The sequence below is a fragment of the Emydura macquarii genome, unplaced genomic scaffold (assembly GCF_026122565.2).
Source record: "Emydura macquarii macquarii isolate MOO-44397 ecotype Brisbane River unplaced genomic scaffold, CSIRO-AGI_Emac_v2 contig_431, whole genome shotgun sequence".
Classification (NCBI taxonomy): Eukaryota; Metazoa; Chordata; order Testudines; family Chelidae; genus Emydura; species Emydura macquarii.
Window position 1 is genome coordinate 11970302 of NW_027130568.1, and position 23311 is coordinate 11993612.

At 43.4% G+C, this 23311-nt stretch overlaps 1 protein-coding gene across 1 annotated transcript in view; it reads right to left on the minus strand.

Moving 5' to 3' along the window:
• Window positions 1-2759: 2759 nt before the first annotated feature.
• SCGN (secretagogin, EF-hand calcium binding protein) overlaps window positions 2760-23311 on the minus strand; it is a 41209-nt gene continuing 20657 nt past the window's right edge. Inside the window, exons 6-11 of the mRNA XM_067537445.1 lie at window positions 22750-22827; window positions 8628-8683; window positions 7478-7523; window positions 7319-7378; window positions 6693-6761; window positions 2760-3434 (exon numbers count right to left, since the gene is read on the minus strand). Of these exons, the coding sequence (XP_067393546.1) occupies window positions 3306-3434; window positions 6693-6761; window positions 7319-7378; window positions 7478-7523; window positions 8628-8683; window positions 22750-22827 (438 nt within the window). The 3' untranslated portion in view covers window positions 2760-3305. The remainder of the gene's footprint in view (window positions 3435-6692; window positions 6762-7318; window positions 7379-7477; window positions 7524-8627; window positions 8684-22749; window positions 22828-23311) is intronic.

The window sequence follows — 23311 nt, forward strand, 5'->3', positions numbered from 1 at the left end:
CAAAATGTGGCTGCTCTAGCCCTTTGTTCGTAGTGCAGTGTAGGAAAACTTGACTGTACCAAGGAAAGAAAGTCGGTCCATGGGATTGTGGAATACGTTTGGTCAACTCCCAGAGCACAAGTCCAGCAGGGCTGCATGTAAACAGTGCAAAGCAATAGGGCTTGAAGCCTGGGTCCTGGCTTGACTCCAGCTCAGACCCTCCACCCCTGTGGGGTCCTCAGACCCCGTATACAAGCCCTGGGTTAGTGTAGTGTAGTGTAGTGTAATTTATGTGTAGACAGAAGCTGGTGGGGGAGTTAAGTTTGAACCTGTGTTCGAACCCTGGGCTTACATTACAGTGTAGACATATCCTTTTTCTCCTCAATTTCATGCACTGGAAACATTTTAAAAAGTCATAAAAATGGTTTTCTCCCCCAGCAAAAAATCAATAAGACAAGAAATACTTTTATTTTAAGAGAAAGATAGCTGTGACAGTAGATCCATTTGGCAAATCAAAACCATCTGAAGAAAAAGAAAATTTGCAGTAGAAAATGTGTCGTCAGAAAGGTGAAACTCTATAAGAAAGAAAAACCCCCCCACCTTTTCATATTCTCTTATATCACGGGATTTTCACTGCTATTTGTCATAACACGAAATAGTCAATAAATAACCCATCATAGCATTCAAACACAAAAGATGTGCCTTTAAGGATACTGAACTACTCAAACTTAGTGATGACTCAGCAGTGCTACTAAATTAATTTTTTCCCTTTCAGATATGTTTCTTAATTAGTTCTTTGTTGAGGTCTCTATAAAATGGTCTTGTAAAGTCACTGAAATTTTAAGGTTATTCAATGCCACTTGTTGCAGAATTATTTTAACAGATTTTTAAACTCAGAATAGGAAAAAATATTTTTTTCCACAGACCCATAAAATAGAAGCAGATATAAATTTGCATAACATGGCAAGTTATCTCTTGCTGCTTGTTGAATAAATTACTGGGTGCAAAGGATCAGAAGGACAAAGGACTTCAGTAGATGAACTATTATGTAGTGCTGGTCATTAGAGCAGTGCTGTTACATTGGTCTTTAGAAGATTTTTCATTTTAGAGTAAAATTTTGTTAAAGTTAGGGCCAATTTCTATCTCATTTATACCAGTGTAAATCAGGAGTAATGCCAGTGAAGTCAGTGGAGTTAAACTGGTGTAAAACTGGTATATGATCAGAATTAGCCCCCCCTACCATATAAATATGTCAATCGCATCAGAAAGCTGGTGTCTAAACATATAAAAATATTGCAATATTATGGTAAAGAAATATCTCTGATATAAGAGTAATGGAAAATTAGATTAAGAAAGCAATAAGCAAGAAAAGGAAGATGGACAGAAAGACAAAAGGGCAGGAGAAGAGTGAAATGAAAGGGATGATTATTTTGGTTGATGAACCTTATCCCACGGGAACTATAATGGAACTGTGATTGGTTATGTCCTGTATTATATTTTGTAGAAAATTATTAAAGACCATAATAACTCACATATCATTTACTGCATGTTTATAGGTTTCTTAGCTATTGAGCTTTCTGTCTGGTGTCATACAACATGAGCACAGATCTTTCCTCAGATGAATGAAAGTGAATACGAATAACAGTGCATCTCTGTACTTATAAGGCATGATTTCTTGTTTACTGCCTTTCATGAAACACTATGAAAATTCAGTTATTATCTTTGTGATTCTGTGTTCTTGTCAGAATGATAAAAATCAGTTCTGAAAGTTAAGGCCCTGATCTAGCAAAAATCTGAAGGACATGAATAAACACTGTTCAGCAAAGTACTGAAGCATGTGAGTAGTCCCACTGAAATCAATAGGACTTATCACTGACTTATTAAAGGTAATTTTCTGTAAATATTATACGATAGAATAGAATCAGATTGTTCCAGTGCTTTGCAACGTGCAAAGTGCATTCTGGATCTAGTGAATTTCCACTTACAGGGTGAAATCTTGCCTCCATGAATATGGCAGCTCCTCAGTGCAGCAGAACCACAGAGGTTCTACTGAACACTTCTCCTTAACTGTTTTCTCTGTGAAAATAAAGAAAGGATTATTGGCAGGGAGAGTAGAGAGTGCACTATGGGTGTGGCCAGTGGGTCCTTGTCTACATGTATCCACTGGTCAGTTCCCCTAATATGGAAGATCACAGAATGCCGCAGATGCTATGGCCCTGAGACTCCAATAGTGTCATGGAGGCCATGGAGGGAGGGAGTTAGTTCCCAGTTCAACAAAGCATAAAAACATGTGCTTAAGACCCATTAATTTAAAACAATAAAGTTAAAATTGAGCAAATGTTTTGTTGACTTTGGTTTTGCCTCCCTAATGGGAAACCCTGCACAAGGCCATTTTACTTAGATTTGTGTCAAAGGAAGAATTTGGCCCAGAGTGAAATTATTTTTTAATCAGTAAGTGATTTCTCTGTGAGAAGTTTCCAGTGTACTCTGTAGCCTTGCATACTTAAAGCCAAGGCATGACAAATTCACATGGACTCATCTCAGTCTAAAGAATAGATTGTGGCAGTATTTTATGAGGGCAATAATGGACGACATCCCCCATTCTTGATCAATTGGTATGTTTGGGGATCCGGACATTGTTTATAAAAAATGCAGAGACCCTACAGGTAATTTCTTCTACTGAACAACGTGAATCTTACCACTTGATGAGTTGCATATTTATAGTATGACTAACAACCTGTGGTGTATTGCTATCCATAAGTAAGGCATAAGTACCAATCTTATTTTATTTCCTTAACTGCTGTTTTTATTCTGCACAAATAAACTGCAATCCATCCAGTATTATAATGCTGTATGCACAAGTAAAGCACAATGCTCATGTTTAGAAATATAGTGACTTCACATAGAAGGCAGTCATCATAAAAATCAGACAATGAAAGCAGCTACAGCATGAGAGCATAAATCTTACATTTTAAGGAAAGGCTCATCCTACTCCAGAGAATTGATTGTGGCAGTAATTTATGAAGGCAGTAATGGAACGACATCCCCATATTTGATAAACTGGTATGTCTGTGGATATGGACATTATTGATAAAAAATACAGAGGCCCCACATGTAATTTCTTCTATTGAACAATGTGATTCTAGTTATTGAATTGAAAGGTCCTTCATGCATTCTCCACTCTGGCATCCACAATGAAGTGCCTATACTTTCCACGTTCAGCACTATCACACAGATTGTTAACACAGCACTGAAACAGTTCTACTGGCAGCAGGAAGTTCTTACAAAGGAAAACATTGCAAACAACAGGTGAAGCGCATTCAAAACTATGGGTTCATTTTAAGCCCAAGACACAAGGCTAATTCGGATTTTTGAATTTTTCCATCCTTGTTCACATCACAGTGATGGAGCAGAATCTGACGGAACTTATCCAGGTCCACACCACTAATGCTAGGCTGGAGACAAAAGAAAGAATCATTGATGGGAGAGAAAATATCTCAGTCATTTTTCTAACACCATGTGTCAATGGGAATTCCAGAATGACTGAAGCACATGCAACACATTGAGGAAGGAGATACCAAGCAACCAGGCAATATCAGTACAAATGAAATGGAGAGAAGGATGAGGGAAAAGTCTTGTTGTTCTGCGTAGGTGTAGTGGGTTTAGTTAGATTTAAGGGAATCTAACATGATTTCTGTATTTGACCCAGAGCATAAGTGATTGATCTAGGCTCACGTAGCAAAAACTGCTGCAGAGCTGTGCACAGAATCCAGATCTCCTGTCCTATACTTTGACCCTGTTTTCTCACACAAACATCGGCCCTTGTGGAATGTGTGTAGATACAGGGCCGCATTTAGGGGGAGGCGATCCAGATTGCTACCAATTTACAAAAGTACATTTTATATATTTCCATAGATAGGTGTTACCTGCCATTTTTTGTTGTTATTGTGGTTGTTGTTATTGGCTATACGTACACAAGGCTAACAGGCAGCATACAGTTAACTGTGTTTCAATGGTGGGAAGGAAGAAATTGAGAATGGATGGAGGTGCAGGTTATGGAAAAATCAGAACTGATGTTCATCAGGCTTTCAGATATTGAAAGGCAGATACCACCATATCCAGTCCATGTTATTAATCTATGGATAGACACAGTCAGTGTAAAGACTAGTTCTGATTCTTAACTGAGATAAGATATGCCCGTGATTATTTACCGTTTATTATAGGGGGAGTTGGTAACAACCTCCTATATTTAGGTTGCCTAGCACTTTCCATTATAAAGAATACTGGAGACCTTTTCTTTGAGAAGATCCCCACCTCCATTGTTTGCAGAAAGCCTTTGATATTTGGGAGAGGAAATCCTCTTGGGCTATACAAGTGGCTTTTCTTTGTTCCAGGAAACTCCATTCAGAATTTGCTGAGATATACAGAAACTGCCAATTCTTTTCTCTCTCTGATAGTCCTCAGAAAAATTTCAGCAGCATGCCAAAGTCATTGCATATTCCTCACGCAGCTGCCAAAGCAGCAGTACCAGCACATGCTGGAATGGGAATACCAGTAAGCTGTTGGACTAGCTGTAGGTAGAGGAAGGGGGAAGGGAAGATAGGCGGGGCAGGCTCCCTCTCTATTAATTCCTTGACCCAGAGCATGGCCCCAGTGGTCCATTTACATCCCTTTCCTTGGTTTAACCACATGGATCAGGAGCTCCCCCAACTCCTGGGAGGGAAAAAACAGATACACAGGCTGGGCTCCCTTCAACCATCTGCCAAAACCCAGCACATAGACTCAAAAGCCTATCCTGTCTCTGAGGATAACACCTGGGACAGGAGTTCTCCAAACTGCAGGGATGGAGAACAGATAGAGCACTAGGCCAGGCTGGGCTTCCCCCCAACCACTCTCAAACAACCTTCTCCTGCTGCCAGCTAATATAGTTAGTCCTGTCGCTCAAGTAAGAGCAGTCTGTGCTGCAATGCTGAAAGTTCAAATCCTGATGATGATTCTAAACTGGGGTAGCTCTTAGCTGCAGCTTGTCCCAAATGCAGTTTCACAGGAGAAGCCTCTAAGGGAAGCTTCCTAGAGCTTCACCTGAAAATTATCTGGACCCTTCAGCTAGTGCAGACTGCAATGCCCTGCCTGTTTACTGGCGCTTCTCCCGCACAACAGATTACACTTACACTGACTTCCATTTAGTTTCCGGATACAATTGGAACAGTTGGTTTTTGACCAATATAGTTTGGACCTTGGCTACCTTAGGATATGTCTACGCAGCGGAAAAAAAAAAAAACCCATTGTGTCCGGAAACTAAATGGAAGTCAGTGCAAGTGTAATCTGTTGTCTGGGAATAGCTGCAGTAAACAGGCAGGGCATCGCATTCTCACTAGCTGAAGAGTCCAGATGGTTTTCAGGTGTAGCTCCAGGAAGAACACATATGTACTAATGCAGTGTGGGGATATCAAAGGAATGGATCATTGTGGCAAGGACCACATCCAAAGAAAAGATTATAATTTTCTTGCCACGCACAAATGGAAAAAGAAACTCTGAATCTGCTCTACAGTTAAGTTTTGCTGGCATAGCTATGTTGGTTAGGAGAGTGAAAAATAAAATCACCCCCAACTGATATAGCCATGTCTGCAACAGCCTTAGTGTAGATGTAATACCAGAAAAAAAAGTGCTTTTGCCAGTATAGCTTATTTCACTCACTGAACCTGAAGAAGCTATACCGGCAAAAGCTCTCTTTAGCTGGTATTAACTGTGTCCCACTATGACAGTTTGCCAGGATAGCTATATCAGCAAACCCTTTCTACTCTGCACAAGATCTTGGTCATTGTTATCTGCACATCCAACAGCAACTGAAGATTTGATTAACCTTCTTTCTTCCTTCACCCTGCAGACTGCGAACCAGAGTACCAAAAGGTGGGTAAGATCCTTTAAGTGAAGGAAGTAATGTATTCTCTGCCATTTCCTCTGATAGCTCCACCCAACCTACCACCATCACCTCAGTCTTAACTGGAATGAATCTTAACATTTGAAACATTTTGTGTGACCCAATCAAAATATTTTCGTGTTTTTGTTTCTGCAACAAAAACTGAAAAAATTCATTTTCAGTTGGAAACTGACCACTTTATCCCCCTAGATTTTTTTGGTTTGGCCACCAAACCGAAAACTCAGTTATTCACTCACTCTGCTTATGATTTCACTGGAAACTGGGGGCACTCAGCACCTCACAGGATCGGGCTCCTTTTCACTCATAATGGAAGTGATAAAAAAAGATAGAGCCAGGTACTGTCCATGCAAGATTCACCTCTTCCCGCCAACAGCTAAATCAGTGTACTTCAATCATTCAATCCTACAGGAATTTGACCAAAGAAAAAGGTGTGCATATGTACCAGTTAGAGACTGAACCTTCATGTAGCATTTATTGAAGTGCATCGTCAGTCTAATTTAAAACATAAACTATCTTGGGCCTCTATTAAGAAGAAACTGCTGGTCATATTGAATTATATATACCAGACTATGTGTCTGACAGTGTTATTGTGACATGGACAAATATCCAATAGTGTTCATGCTGAGGCCATGAAATTAATTTCTTCCTATGACTAAACTTGATTTCAGAATTTCAGTGGTTTGTGCACATTTAAACTACTGAACTAAAACATGAAGATGTCATTCCTATGAAAAATATGGGAAACAATAAATACAAAGAATCCTGAAGTCACCTTGACAAGCTCCATCATATCTTTGACAAACCCATCCACTTCTGGACCTTCCAGTGCTCCTGTTTTACTCTGAAAGACAGAGGAAACATTAAAGGCATTTCATTAAGTCAGAAATATAGTAATATTTTCTACCAATCAGGTTCCCCCAAAGCTCTATGTTCCCATAATCTCCTACCTCCCAAGCCATCTGCCTATGACTTCTCCTCTCCCCTTAAACTTTGCTGACATCTTCCTTCACCTGTTTATGAGGCTCTTTGGTGACTACCCTACGAGTCCTATGAAAAGAGGAAATGACACTGAAGTGCCACTTCCCAAGTGAGATAAGACAATTAGAGAATTCAGTCTCTGCTGTGCCCCATTGGTGCTGCAGTTAAAAGAACTATGAATGTGGTTTTGAAGGTGGCATTCTGGTTGATGGGGTGATGCATGCATGTGATGCATGGAAGTTGCTGGAAGGGCACAGAGCTAAGGCCAGCACTGCTTCTGTAATTCTATAAACACTGCTTCCCCTGAAGAAAGGGACCCCTAACATCACCCAGTGCTGCACTGCCTGGGAATGAATGTGAGTCCAAGCCCAGGTATGCCACATGAGCGGCAGTATAATAAAACAACCTCACAGAACTCACAACATCATAGTGTGCAAAGATTTTCTCAAAATCGCTCTTCCTTTCTTCTGTACTGCAAGCCTGCATGCAGGAAAAGAAATGACAATGGGTTGAGGCTAAGGCTGAGTTATCTCAGCTGAAAAAAGCAAAATGAATGCATTAGGAAATAGCGCTACTTACATCCATTTTAAATTGAAGGAGGAAATTTTCCTGGAGTGCCAAAATCCTAAAGGGAGAGATCTAAATTATGATCTTTTTGGTTATCGTGTTAGTTCTACTTGAACAGAAGGCAAGAAGATTGTAGGTTATAGGGCTCTTAAGAAGGAGGTTACTGAAGGAGGTACTTTCAGAGAGGTCTGTGGGTGATGTGAACATAAATCCCTCTCTGTTTGTGGGGAATCGTAGTATGCATCCCTTGGCTCACTGCTCAGAAAATGGACTTCTTTGTATTAATGACCCTTACAGAACATTTCCAGTGATAGGACCAGTGGAGGCTGTCAGCCTTAAAAGTGAGCGCTACTATCCAGTTATTCCTCTGTAATTGGATTGCTTTGCTGAATTAAATTAAATAGCATTGCATATTGAATTATACGAGACTGTGTGGCTGACAGTGTTATTGTGACATGGACAAATGTCCAGTATTATTCATGCTAAAAACATGAAATTATACATGATATATATATATATATATATATATATATATATATATATATATATATGGATCTATCTATTTCTATATCTATATAATGCTATGTATATATGTATACATATTCACATACAGATAGGCAAAAGGGTCCACTTATATATGCATGGATAGAGGTGAGGTCAAGCAACCTCTCTCTATATATTCAGTTTTGCCTGGACCTCACCTCTATCCATGCATATATACATATAAAGTGGTCCCCTTGTAATATACATGCTTAAAGCTGACTCTTAATGAGGAGAATATATATATATTCAGCTATAGCCTTGACTGCAGCTCTACACACACACAGTCCAGAATCTTTCAATATTTTCCCTCGGCTGCCATGCCATGTTACCTCCTTTGAGGCACCTCTTCAGTCAGTACAAAGTATTCTAGGGCATGTTAGTGAGGGAGAGGCAAATCCCGGCATTACCTAGCGCTCTAATGCAACAGGCACTTGGATGCTATGGTGATGGGGCCCATGCTGTAGAAACAACTAGACAGGACAGCTTAATTTCACTTGAAACGTAGGAAGAATTCAAACTCAGGCCTCGAGGGATGGAACACTATTGCTATATAAACAATCAGCTTGCCCAGGTCTGCCTTTAGAAGCTGCTAAACCATACCAGGCCCATTAAGATCTACCTTGCCAGGTCATTCAGATCCAGTCGTCCATCTTTATTTTTGTCAAAGATCTTCATCTAAAAGTCAAGAAGACAAAATTGCCAGAAAACAGAAACATTGGAATAGCTGGGTAAGAAAATACGAGTGTAGAATGGCTCAGAAAAATGTTGGGCTACACTGAGCCCTTCCCACTGTAAGGCACACGGGAGAGCCACGCAGAGGGAATGGAATAGTGCCTGAGTCCCCAGGAGTTGTGCTGACTAACCTAGCACGCTGCCTATTCACCCCCATGGCAGCGTGCTCATCCCACTACTGGTCTGCATAGGGGCAGGAGAATGGCTACTTCTTCATATCAACCCCTTCTGTCATGACCCACAGGTCTCAAACCGGGTTCTGCAAGTTCATGGGAGCAGCCATGCTCCAAGCTTGCACCTGGCAGCCTGCTGGCAATTGCTTACCTAAAACTCCTGCAGCCCAGCCCCAGTGTGGCTCTGACCCTGAGGTCCAAGTGGTGGAATCCCAGAGCAGCTGATGGGTCTGCTGGCCTTATTTAAGCTAACAGCAGGAACAGGAAGCCATCCGAATAACTAGGTTTCATCCTGCTCCTGACTGTGTGCCCTGTGCTTCTTGCTAGCTGTACCTGCTCCTGCTTCCCCAGCTTCATCTTCTGGTTTCTGACAGGCAGTTTGTCTCCTGTCTCTGATCTCCCACTATCCCAGCCCAGCCAACTCTTGACTTCTGTCTCAAGACTGCAGACTTTGGCTCCGAAATCTAGGTTTGGCTGACTATGACACCTTTCTGGCAGCTAGGAGCATGGAGTACTGCCTATCTTCTGCAGGGGATGCAAGCACCTTCCCCACTTCCTTGTGCACCCACCCAAGTGCCAGCCATGATCTGGCCCCTTTTGTCCAGCCACCAAAAATATGAATGAAACAAACACAGAACACAAGTTCTAGCCATTCACACCTGGCACAGAAGTAAATTGTGGCCCTAATAAGTTCTTACTAAATTAAATACCAGCATCACTATTGTCTTTGGAAAAATGTTGGCCCACAGAGGAACTTTAAAACCCCCCAGTACTGACTTCGTCATTATCCTCATCAGTTGTAAGGGTTATGGCACAGCCAAGGGGAAACTGCTTCATTCTGACACACAGAAAAATCAGCATTTTATATAATCAAGGCTGGTGGGTTTATTTGGAGCAAAGCATGGCAACAAGAAGATCCATTTATATTTAGGAATTTCAGTGTTAGTGACAGGACAGTGTCAAGCAGTTAATCTATATAAATACGGGTGATATCTTTGGCTCAATGTATTCAGTTTGTTCTTTCCTGGTGACTTGCCCCCATGTACTTTATTTTATTTTGGAGTTCTTTGCCTGTTTGAAGCACAAATAAGAGATGATCACTTAAGCAAGGAGAAAAGAGGCTTGATGGATCATAAACATGAATAATTCATAGCAAAATGGTGTAGAAAAAACAGATTCCACTTTTTATTGCAAAAATGGTTTAATATTTCACCGAGATGGGCTGTTGTTCTCTTTTACATATTCAGTATTGGGATATCTGCTAACTGTTCTTTCATGAAAATTATTCCTTTAATGGTTTTAACTTTATTAAAAATAAAAAAACAAAGTGATTTTATAAGTCCTTGAGAAGGCATGTGTAGTCTGTCTCCCCTATTTACATCTTCTATAATAGATACAGGGCTTGTCTTCACTTACCTCCGAGATTTGGCGGCAGTCGACCGGAGTTACGCAAGCTACGCAAAAAACTTGCGTAACTCCCGTTGACCTCTCTTCTTCTGTTCTGTGCGCCATCTTCACTGCACTGCGCCAACGGGAAGCATGTTCCTGTTGACGCAGGGCTACGCCACTTGAGAAGGTGGTCTTAATATGTCGATTTCTGGATTGACTGAGAGGGTCTTCACTGACTCAGATCCAGAGAAGTCGATCTGACGGCAGTGAATTTGCCGCCATCAGTGAAGACATAGCCACAGTGTTCAGCAGAGAGTTCCATCCATGTGACATGGAATAGGAAAGTATGACCTCACGGTACTGCTAGGGAAACCAAGATGCTGGTTCTAAACATCTTCCAGAACGGGAACAACTGCCTCAGAATTCAGTTCAGAGCCTGACACTTACATGGAGCTCAATAGAAATTGTTTCTAACTCACAGCTAAGTGAGTAGAGAATGTGAGAAGGAGCCAGCACTTCCTGAGAAGACTATATGTAAATGTGGAATCCCACAGTCAAACACTTCTCCTCTCTGTATACCACTTTAGACACTGAGAGTCTGTGCTAATACTCTTTATGGTATCTCGGTTTAGATAAGAACAAATAACAGTATTTTATTGAATGAGTTCTTCCAAATACTTTACTCTATAGATATTCAACACAGGATTTTTAAAGAGTACTCAACATTGGCCCAACTTTATTCCCATTGAAATTAATTAAGAGCAGGTAGGCCAGTGCTGAGAGCTTTTGAAAATTGTGCCACTGGTTCTAAGTGATCTGAATGTACAATGGATATATAATGTGTATACAGCTTAATTCCTGTTTCAGACGCCTGTTTTGTGTGTATTAACCTCATGGTTTTATAAATATTAGAACTAAGAATAAAATTTATTTTCTAATTTTCCCTCAACCTGGAGCTGGAAGAATGAGTGAAGCAAGTCTACTGCGGCATGAAGCAGTCCAATGTGGCTGCTCTGAGTGAGATCAGGGAGAAAAACCTTAGCCTTGTACTTTTTATAAGCACAAAATTAGGCGCTATTTTGGAAGCACTGTAAATAGTTAATTTTCCTTCCTGCAATAAATCACTAATGGTAACATTTTAAAAACCTTATTCAAAGTAGAACTTAGATGCCTAAGTCACTTTTGAAAATAGGACTTAGGTGCTTTTGAAAATGTTATCCTGTATCTCTTGTTTTGGGGCTGCAGGTGCCAATTGTGACATGCAATATCCACAACAATAATGTGAAGCTTCATAAAATGAAGAGCCACATGAAGTGAGGGTCACCACATTCTAAAAAAAAACAGAACCAAATTCATTCCTGGTGTAATTCCACTGAATTCTGCCTGCCTGCGAGAGAGCAAAATCTGCCGATGACACCTTCCTAATCGTTTCCTTACAAGAAGAAACACTGTGCTTTTCATTTTACATAGCCTTTAGCAGTAGTTTAAATTCACCCATGTTCTTTTAAGTATTTGTTTCACTGAAATTATCTTTTTACTTTCTACCGTATGTTATAAACCTAAAAAATACTCTTGGATCAGTAAAAGTCTCAATACAGTGTCCCTATTTCAGTTCAGGATCCTTATATTTTTTTAAATATAGGCTCAAATTCCACAATAGATTGTGATACATCAAAAGGCAACAGATAGGTCTCCTTGTGGAAATTTCAGCCTCTATGATCACTAAATCTTTGGCTTCTCTAGGAGACTGAAATAGAGATACTAATTAATACCTATGGTAATGTTAATTTATGTGATAGGGACATGTGACTACAACTTTAAGAAGTGGATTGAGCCCAATAACTCATTGTGCATAGATCAAGCCAAGCGACTGATTACTTTTTTATTCATATGAACGACAGTCTCTTTGCCTCCCATGAACACCCTTAAGAAGTACATAATATGAAACATAAAATAATAAGAATTAAAAAAAACCCTTCCTACTGTAGTTATTCCCTCTTCTGGGCTTTCCAGTGTGTGTTGTCTACCTTGTTTCTGTTTAACTTAAATGGCAAGAGCTCTAGGGTAGGAACCGTCTTTGTTTGTGTGCCTCATCAAAAAGCCATTAGATGGTAATGACCTGCGTTCACTACTACTACTAATATGGGCTAGATTAAAATTGATGACCTAGACATGAAAGGATCCTTATCTCATTACCAGTCTCCTGAGCAGTTTGGTCCCCTCTTGCTTTTAATCTGAACCTAAAGTTTAAATTTTATTGACTTTAAATGTATATTTTCTAACTAATCAGCATCATTTCTTTTCCCTTGCTCCCAGCTCCCTTATCTGCATGCTTTCTCTGGGCTTTGCCTTTGCCAAATCAAGAAAGATTCTTCATCTTTTCAAATTCTACTTTGTCTTTTATAGGACCAACATCCTAAATAAGATTTCCAAATACATTTAATCTTTTGCTGTCCATTCCGGTCATCAGATGAAAAGAAAATCCCACCTAAAGGCCTAGGTTGTACTTTTCTGTAATAATGAATTTCACATGAAATATGGAAAACATGTATTCAATATGGAATGGCTTTCAACAAATTAGTTCAGGTACCACATCTACTTAGCTAGACATAATCCCATTACTTGGACAACTGTAGCTATGCACATCTGCTATGTGCCATCTCTGTATGTATTGCACATCAAATGCCTGGGGATACATTTATTAATTAAACTTGCTAATGTCAAGCATGCAAGTGTTTGAGCTAATCCAATAAATGCATATGCACACACACACACACACACACACACAAAGAATTACAGCAGGGACACACCCATCTCACACAGATATTTATGTACAAACACACATGGGAGGGTTAAATAGTTACACAGACCTGATTTTCATTTAAACTGATGTCCCAATAGTCTAATAGACTATTTTTGCAGTATAAAGATGCCTTCCAGTAGAAACAAATGAAATGTACACCCACTTTAAGGTACCTTTACATTGCCAGAGTGGTGTAAAAGAGCATAGTGCAAATGAAAATAAGGCCCAGCATGTTTAAACAGGATTCATTTTTATCAAAGCTTGATTGAATTTTATATAAAATGACGTATTTGTCTTACTGTCAAGCTACACAACATTTCAAGGTTTGGGTCAAATTCATTCTTAGTGTCTCCACTGGCTTTTTAATGGTGTTACTCCTGTGATGCTTTTAGTCAATTATAGTTTAATTTAGTCTCATGCAGACTGTTCATCAGTAGATATGGCACGGGCTGGATTTGTTTTTTTCAGCACAACAATTGTTACATTTTGCTTTTTAAGTGCAAAACCAGCACTATCCTTTGCTTTCCATTTAGAAGCTTTATGCAGCACTGGAAAGGACTGAATTTTTCTTAGGCAGGTGCTGTAAAGGAAGGTTCCTGGAGTACCAAGAACCAACAGACAGGAACGGAATAGCATAGGATTAAAAGCATGAATTAACTGTTAACAAAAGAGGAAAGTCAGTGGATGCTGATGAGAGAAAGGATGGTTCAGAGGTTAGGCCACTAGCTAGGAACCTGGGTTCAATTCCCTGCCCCACACAGACTTCCTGGATGATCGTGGGCAAGTCACTTAGGACCAGAGTTTTAAAAGTATTAGGTACCTAAAGATGAAGGTAGTGGGATTTTCATGAACACTTAGGAACCTAACTACCACTGATTTCAATACCTAGAAGCTAAGGTAGGGTGAAGTTTAGTTTAGGTTTTCTTCTTCCTCCACAGTCATGACTTGTGGAGCAATGTGCCCTATGTTATACTGGAGCACTGATAACATCAAGCCAGTCACAGCTTTGATGAATCTGGGATCCAGATCTGCCCCTCGCTGTGTGAGACCATTCCCATTGATGTCATAGAGCAAGTGTAACTGGCCCAGGGAGGATCACCCAATGTAAGTGTGAACCTCCAATGCCATAGAATGAGGAAGGAGCTCTTAGGACACTAACCTTTCCTACCACTTACATTTTCAGACTCTTGCTGCCACTGCAGCTGGACATGAGCCACAGCAGCCTGTTCAGAGGGCTCCCAGCACAGCAGCCCCGATTGGGAGAATGCAAGGATGAACTTTAAGCCACCACTTCTGCATGCTCTCTCTCTCGCTCTCTCTCTCGCTCTCTCCCGACATGCTCTTTGTGTGTCTGGGCAAACTGGGGTGTGATAGGGTGCCCACCCCACACAAGGCAAAGCAGTTTCAACGAAGTCCATTAACCTTGTATGCTGAATCTGGAGGAGAGCTGACAGCAATAAAGCTTAATGGACGATGAAATTCAGCAAGGAAGGAGCAGGCTGGGCTTGTATTAAGGGATGAAGCTGAGAACAGAAGAGGGCTGTAGTCACTCCCTGGGAGAAGGGAGGTTTGTTTGGGGCGCCAGATTCTGGTAAGAAATCAGTGAGGGGAGGTAGTCTTCAGTTACTCCCTGGGAGGAGGGTGTTTGGGCTGGTAAATCTGGGGAGGAGGGGCAGAAGACAGGAATGAAAGTAGGAAGGAGTCCAGGCAAATAGCAACAGAGTCTGGGAGCAAGCAGACCATAGTTGCTGGACATAAGTCCCTGGACTGGAACCAGGCCCAGCTTCTCTTATCCACTGCTGGGAAAGTGGCATAGGACCTGGCCTTAGATCAGAAGACTATCTGGAATGGCATGTGGATGGCTAATACACTGGGACTTCGATACCCCAGAACGGGAGGACTGTAGAGTGACCCAGCCAGAGGGCTGAGTCACAAAGAGGGAGCTCCGTGAGTCCTGGAGAGTGAGGAGGGATGCAGTGTGAGCAACTGTCAGAAGTAGGCATCTGACCTGGAAGGAGCTAATCCCCAGATGTGGCCACCAGGAGGTGGTTCAACAATGACTAGTAAACCGTGATATGGGTGTTTGCACCCAGAGCCACAAAACAACATATGATGTGCATAAACATACTGCACTCAGGCTATACAAGTCAGTCATAAAAACAATGGTTTTCACTGCTATGTGCCTTCACAGATGTGAATGAATTAACTGGAAGTTGTGAAACTAAGTTCTCTTACCTCCCGTTTACAGGTAGAAAAAACAAGGTACAGAGAGACTAAATAACTCACTCAAGGTCACACAGACAAAGCTTAGAATAAAACTCATCCACATCTCCTATGCTTTAACTCTTTCCCCCACCAAATTATATGGGGAGAGATTGGGGATGAAAACTTACCTCTATTAAAGTAAAAAAACAAGGTTACTTACCAGTAACTGTTGTTCTTCGAGATGTGTTGATCATATCCATTCCAATGTAGGTGTGTGCGCGCCCCGTGCACAGATTCCCAGAACCTTTTTCCCTAGCAAGCCCCGCATGGCCAGCTCAGGCGCCCCCTGGAGTGCCGCGCTCATATCGCGGTATAAAGGGCGCTGCTGGCTCCGCGGGTCCCCAGTCCCTTCTTTCTGCCAACTCCGACAGTGGGGACGGGGGGTGGGTTTGGTTTCTATCTTGTTTTCTATCTTCGAGTGATTGCTCATATGCATTCCAATGTAGGTGATTGAGTAGCCATACCTTGGAGGAGGGTAGGAGTTACTGGTGACCTGCTCTTGACAGCACGGCTCTGCCGAACCCCGCATCTTCCCTTGCCTGTTCCACGATGGCGTAATGCGACGTGAACGTATGGACTGACGACCAGGTCGCTGCTCTGCAGATGTCCTGCAGGGGAACCCGCTCCAGAAAGGCTGCGGAAGAGGCCTGGGCCCTAGTGGAGTGTGCTCTTACCGCACCTGGGAGGGGTACCCCTGCCTGCTCATAGCATGCTCTAATGCAGGCAGTAATCCAGTTGGAGATTCGCTGGGTGGAGACAGGCGAGCCCTTCATCCTATCCGCCACAGCTACGAAGAGCTGTGTCGACTTCCGGAAAGGCTTGGTCCGCTCGATATAGAAGGCCAGGGCTCGCCTGACGTCCAGCGAATGTCCTCTTCTTTCCTCCTCCGACTCGTGGGGTTTTGGAAAGAACACAGGAAGGAAAATGTCCTGGTTACAGTGGAACTGAGACACCACCTTAGGCATAAAAGCCGGGTGAGGTCTCAGCCGGACTGTAACCCTCTCGCTTCTGCCCACCCCGAAAACCTCCGCCACTTAGCTTTATATATTACTTGCGTGGACGACTTCCTGCTGCCCAGAAGAACCTGTTGAACCTGTATGGAACAGGCTCTCTCTCCCTCCGTCAGCCACAGAGTCTCCAGGCGGTGAGGTGGAGGGAGTCCAGGTCGGGGTGCAACAATCTCCCATGGTCCTGGGAGATCAGGTCGCATCGTCTGGGTAGCAGAATCGGTTCGGTGATGGAGAGGTCGAGCAGCATGCTGTACCAGTGCTGTCTCGGCCACGCTGGGGCGATCAGGATGATGTTCGCCCTGTCCCTCTTGATTTTGAGGAGGACTTGGGGCAGGAGCGGGACGGGGGGAATGCATACATCAAGTCCCCTGTCCAGGGTACTAAGAAGGCATCGGACAGAGAGCCCGGCTTGCGACCCCTGAGCGAGCAAAACCTCGGGCATTTCCTGTTCCCGGCTGTAGCGAACAGGTCTAGACGGGGAGTACCCCACCGTTGGAAGATGAAAGCCACTATGTCCTGGTGTAAGGACCATTCGTGGCGGGGAGAAAAGGATCTGCTGAGGCGGTCCGCCTCGCTGTTTCGTACCCCCGGGAGGTGAGAGGCAGATAAATGAAACCCGTGCCTCACCACAAAGTCCCGTAGGCGAATAGCTTCCTGGCAGAGTGCCGAGGAGCGTGCCCCCCCCTGCCTGTTCACATAGAACATGACTGCCGTATTGTCCGTGAGGACTTGGACTACCCTGCCCTTCAGGAATTGAAGGAAGGCCTTGCGGGCCAACCGGACCGCTCTGAGCTCGCGTACATTGATATGCAGAGCTCTCTCCTCCGGTGACCAAAGCCCTTGGGTGCCCTGGTTGTGACGAGGAGGAAGATAGGGGTAAGGGCCCAGTGGAGGGTCCCTCCCCTGGGTCCGAATCCTCCGAGCCATGCTCCTGAGACTTAGGGGGAGGGGGTAGTGGGGGGGCCGCCACAGATTGAACGGACACGGAGCCCTGGGGCATAGGGGCATTCCAGGGTCCCCAATACGGCCACTGCCAAGGCACTTGGGTCCACCCGGGGACTTGCAGGGAAGGCTGTTGTAGTCTCACGGCCCTCTTGTTGCCGGAGCCTCCCGTACGTCGCTTATTTCACCGATGCATGGATCGGTCCGACGAGGACGACGTGGACCGGTGCCGACGTCTGCGGTACTGGCGGTACGAGGAGGTCGGGGAGGACGACGATGTAGCGGACCTGCCCCTGCGGCGAGAGGACTTGCGATGCCGCTTGCTCCCCGGGACCGAGAGCAGTGCCGACGATGGCGACGCTGAGGGGACTCCGGTCGCGCAGTCATCGGTGCCGGACCCATCGGTGCCGGACCCATCGGTGGATGCGAGCCGCTGCCCCTCGAGATGGCGGACAGAGACCTGGATCGGTGCCGGGACGGGCTCCGCACCGAAGATCGCGAGCCTGAATTCCGGTCCCCACTCAGGCCAGAGCTGGACCTGCGGCTCCGGCGATGGACTCGGGACCGCCCACGGTGCTGCGGTGCCGAGTCGCTCGACGACCTAGAGTCGGAGCTCGGAGGGGAGCCGACGCTCTCCACCCTCCGTGACCGTCTGGAAGGAAACTTGGATTGGGAACGTCTTCAACCACTGAGACCACCCAGCGCAGGTTTGCCTCGAGACGCAGGTCCCTTATCCCTCGGCCGAGGGGGGACGGAGGCGTAGGCATGGCCATGAGGGCTCGTGCCGCAGTAAACGCCTCCGGCGTCGATGGCCCTTGCGGGTGCACTCCCCCACCCCCAGGAGTCAGGGGAGGCAACCCGCGCGGAGACCCCGGTGCTGGAGTAGACTCTACGGCCCTTGGCTGGGGCATCTCCGTACTCCCTCCGCCCTGCGAGGGCCGGGGGGAGTCCTTGGGTGCGGCCAGGGGCCGTGCCGACTTCTTCGGCCCCTTCGAGGCCCGCTGCGGTGCCGAAAGCGGTGCCGGTGGGGCGGCGCTCCGCACCGACGACACACTCGGTGCCGCCGGAGACTGGGACGGCTCCGAAGCTGGACGGAGCGCCGACTCCATTAGAATTGCCTTTAGCCTCGCGTCCCGTTCTTTTTGGGTCCAAGGCTTAAAGGACTTGCAAATTCTACATTTGTCTCGACGGTGTTCTTCGCCCAGGCACCGGAGACAGCGGTCATGCGGGTCACTGATCGGAAAGGCTTTAGCGCACAAGACACAGTTCTTAAAGCCTGTGGAACCCGGCATGACTTCCTCTGTAGAAGGAACCCCGTCCGGGGTTCTAAACTTATCACTATAACTAACTAACTTATCTAACTATATAACAACTAATGAACAACAACTCTGAAACAGTAAGAAAACACTAGGGAATGAGCTACTTGCACGCAGCAAGAGGCGATAGTTCCAGCAACCGTCACAGGCGGAAAGAAGGAACTGGGGACCCGCGGAGCCAGCAGTGCCCTTTATACCGCGATATGAGCGCGGCACTCCAGGGGGCGCCTGAGCTGGCCCTGCGGGGCTTGCTAGGGAAAAAGGTTCCGGGAATCTGTGCACTGGGCGTGCACACACCTACATTGGAATGGATATGAGCAATCACTCGAAGATAGAAGGAGTTTTGTCATTTACTTCAGAGGGGCTTTAATTTTAGGTTCTCTCCATTCATTAATTTCCATGGACCAAATACTGCACTTCATAATTAGTTTTTATTCAGGCAAAATCCCCTTTGAATTTTTTATCTCAACACTCATATTGTTATCGCTCAAAACTAACGCTTTATTCTTTTGTAGGCAAGGATAGTGTTTGGGGTTTCTTTGTTGTTGTTTTTTAATGTAGTAGAATACTGCGGTGCTCAAATTAAAGACTGTTGCTGAATCTGATGTTATCGTCATTGGGTATTCAAAGAAGTGAACAACAATAGCCTTTCTCTGTATGTGATTATTTCAGCAGCCTATGTAACTTGATTTGCAGAAGCACAAACTGGAAACGAACTTTCCCCGCATGTGGCATTAATACATTAGGACCAGCAGCTAAATCAGCTTTGTGAACGCTAAATGCTAAAAACAGCTTTACTTACAAGGTAACTAAAGAGTGCAGGGGATTTCTGCATAAAAATGAAAGGTTTCTGTTCGGTCCTGAAATAACGGAGTGCTATACAGTTACAGATGCAAGGAATTTATAAAGGATGGTGATTTCTGTGCAAGCTTAGAAAATGGATCTCAGAAGTCATCCTCTACAAATGTTGATTCAATCATTACTTAGCATTGAAGCAAATCGGGGTAAGGACCTTGGCATTTGGCCCACTGACAATATTATCCTAGAAATCCTTCCTGGACTGATTCTCCTCTGCATTGTACCCCAGGCATGTCTCTGCAAAATGGGTATAAAATGCTATGAGGTTAGAGTGGTAACAATGTATATCCCCTCTGCACAAGTGTAAATGACTGCACAAGATGTAAGGCAATGGAGAATCACGCTCAAAGATGTTCTTTTATTTACAATATCTTTCTGACTAATAAGAAACTTAAACAAAATGGCAAAAAGAATCAGAAATGAGGTGTGGAGAGGAGGCAGTGAAGAAGGACTACTAATACAGCAGGGGGAATAGAAGGCAGAAAAATGAGAGAAAAGGAGATGTTAATTCAAGCACAATATTAATTTTAGATATGGTTAATTTTCATCCATAGACAGTATCCTTCTAAATATATATATTAAGATTGGAATTCCACGCTGAGGTTCTGACAAACACACGAGCTTGGGGATTGTGGTTGTGACTTCACCAGAACGCTATAATCAAAAGCTTCCATTTACTTTTCTTAACTATTGTACCTGCATGGTCTCCTCTGGTACACAGCTATAGTATCCCTGTAGCAGGCTCCTGTTGCTAAGAGCTATGGGTAGAAAGTGCCATGATTTGAACTCTGCCTCTGAGAAAATACCTCCTTTCCCACATGATGCTTGTTCTGTGCCAATTGGAAGAACCAGAATCTGTAAATCACTTCCAAATATAATTTCCCTGAACAACAGGGAACTGCAAAATGCTATGTATCTAGCCACACATCTATGCATACATGTGTGTGAATGCAAATATACACACACAAATAAATTAAACAGAGTGAAATTCACTCTGCCTATATGTCCTCTAAAAAGACCCTCCACAGCACAGAAGTGCCCCTTTACGCCTCCTGCAAATAGAAGCAGCTTTATTAGAACAATAATACTAGAAGCCTCGCCACCATGGATCCAGCCCTGTAAGGTACAGAGAAGCCTGAACTTTGACTTCCCAAAGGCTCAAGGGGCCTCAACACCTCACAAGATAAGCCCCACCCTCAGCAATCTAAGGAGAGACCATTGGGGGTAGCCTACTTTACAGCAAAGGAAACAGAGAGGTGCAATAAACCTTGTTTCAGCCCATGAGATGGCACAGGGATAGCGATGGGGCTGCGCTGAACTCCCATAGCCACAGGTTGTGAGGGAATTTCATCCCACAATTCCCATCTCCTGCACTAATCCGGTGATTTGGACTTTGGGTAGGGAGGATGAAATATTACTCCCATGGCAAATTGTGGTTTCCACTAACTACAGAACTTAGAGATGAAGAAGGCTCGTTAGATCACCTCGTTGATCTTTCTGCCAGTGCAAGATTGTGCCCTAGATTGTTCAGAATTCCCAACTGTTAAAATATAATCTCCAGTCTGAATATAAATTACTGGGTGACCATTTTCCTTGGGAAATTGTTCCACTGCCTAATAGGCCCCATTGTTAGACATTCGCTCTTGTATTGAGCCTAAATTCTCCTTTGCTTAATTCATCTCCTTCCTCTTTGTGACACCCCTTGAACTTTGACTGTTCCTTTTCACTCAAAATGGTGCCACCACCACCAGTATTACGAATAAGCATCCTGCAGCTACAGCTGTTTCCATCAGGACTATCTCCAGTGACTTGGATGCTCTTGAAGATTGTATTTTGCATACATACGGTGCTCACACAAACACTAGTGAAAGCACTGTCCACTTTCTACCCCCTGGGGATTCATCACTTTCCATTGTTCTTCAAGCCCTGGATCAAAATCAGCAGTCTTTTGATGAAGGAGCAAAAAGGATACAAAGATCATAAAGTACAGGAAAGAAATGGAATGATCTGGTAATGCATGGCTGCGAAGCAGCATGCTAAATTGAAACACATTCCTGGAAAGGAGTAAAATCCACATTACTGAGTCAGAGGGGCTCAAAAGGGGAGAAAGGCTCCAACTCACAGTGAAAATGGATAAAGCAAAGGAACTGCCTTGGACACTGTGGGCTTGTCTACATGAACAATTAGTTTGCAGCAACCTGGGAAGTCGTTCTACCTTGTACCTCCTGCAGACCTAGCGTCCATGTGAACCCTGCTGACGTGCATTAACAGTTCATTAATGAGTTCTAGTCCTCTCCAACTGAGTAATAATCAGGGAAGTAAATCTTAATGGAGCCTTGCAAAAGTTATTTGATACTGGAAATTTCTCCTGAAAAGACTTTTATTCTAATTGTGTTTTTTTTTTTTTTTTTTTTTTTTTTTCTATTTTCAAGTTCTTTTTGCTGAAAAATTACTTCTGTAGTCTGGTTTCATCCCTTTGGTTTTTTGGGGAAAAATGTACTGTCCTATAACTAGACGTGAGATTTGACAGTAAAACAAATAGAGGTTAAACTAGTTCTCGTATAGATATAAAGGGTCAAATTTGAAGTCATGGGTGCTTATGAATGTGTCCACAAATTGTTTATGAAAGTAGTGTTAGTGGAAGCCTTTGATGGAACTAGGATAACATCTCCCACCTCATTACTGACATCAGAAATGAGCTATTTTTCTCTGAGTTTGCCTCTCTCTCTCTCTCTCTCTCTCTCTCTCACACACACACACACACACACACACACAAAGCAAACAATTTTCAAATGTGGGACCTAAGTTGTTTGCATAAAATCCACATTTGTGCATGCAAAATGGCTGATGATGCAAGCAGATGGGTACATTCGTTATGCACATAACTACACATTTTCCACATACAAATGTCTGCTTGCAGCAACTACATTGTGGACACATCATAACCACCCATGATTTCAAGAGTGTGTGTGTGTATGTGTTCATTCCTGAAAATCAAACTTAGATTTTCAAAAAGCCACAGCTTACCCAAAAGACTGTTACCTTTAGCAGATTGAGGATTATCTGACAGTTGGAGCAGGGAGGGAAGGAGCTAGAAAGCCTGTGAGGCTGTGGAGTGAAGAAGGGAACTAGCAGTGCATTGTGGGTCTCGAGGAACGCAGGCGTCTCCTTAGATGAACTTTTGAACAAGTTTAGAGCACAGTTTGATTTGGTTGAAATTCTAGTCATTATAAATAATACTATCTTTCCTTACCATTGTATCAGTATATTCTTCCAGCTTTGCCTCAGGAATCATCTTTCTATGCTGCAAAAAGAGATCTCTCAGGAAGTCCTAGTGTCAGAAAAGAATCAGAGTAATGGACTTTACCCTTTGGAGTACAAGAAATAACATTAAAAAATGAGGCCCCAATTCACCAAATAACTTAAACACATGCCTAACTTTGAGTACATGAGTAGCTGCATTGGCTTCGATTTAATTTAACTTGATCTGAACTTTTACATTTTTAAAATTATTATATAGTGTTAAAATACATTTTGAAATAATCATATTCTCCCATAACAGACATAATGGAACCATGAAGGATCTGTATGAAGTGACAATGAATTTTTTGGTAAGTGATATTATTACTCCCCCAAACACTTAATTTTCTAAATAGTCTTAAGTCATGGCCCCATTTCAACAAAGCACTTAGGGCCAAATTTTTAAAGGTGTTTAATCACCCAAATCCACACTTACACATATGTTGAAGTGTGAATCCAATGGGAATTCAGCAGGTGCTTAACTTTAAGCACATGCTGTCCAAGTGCTTTGCAGA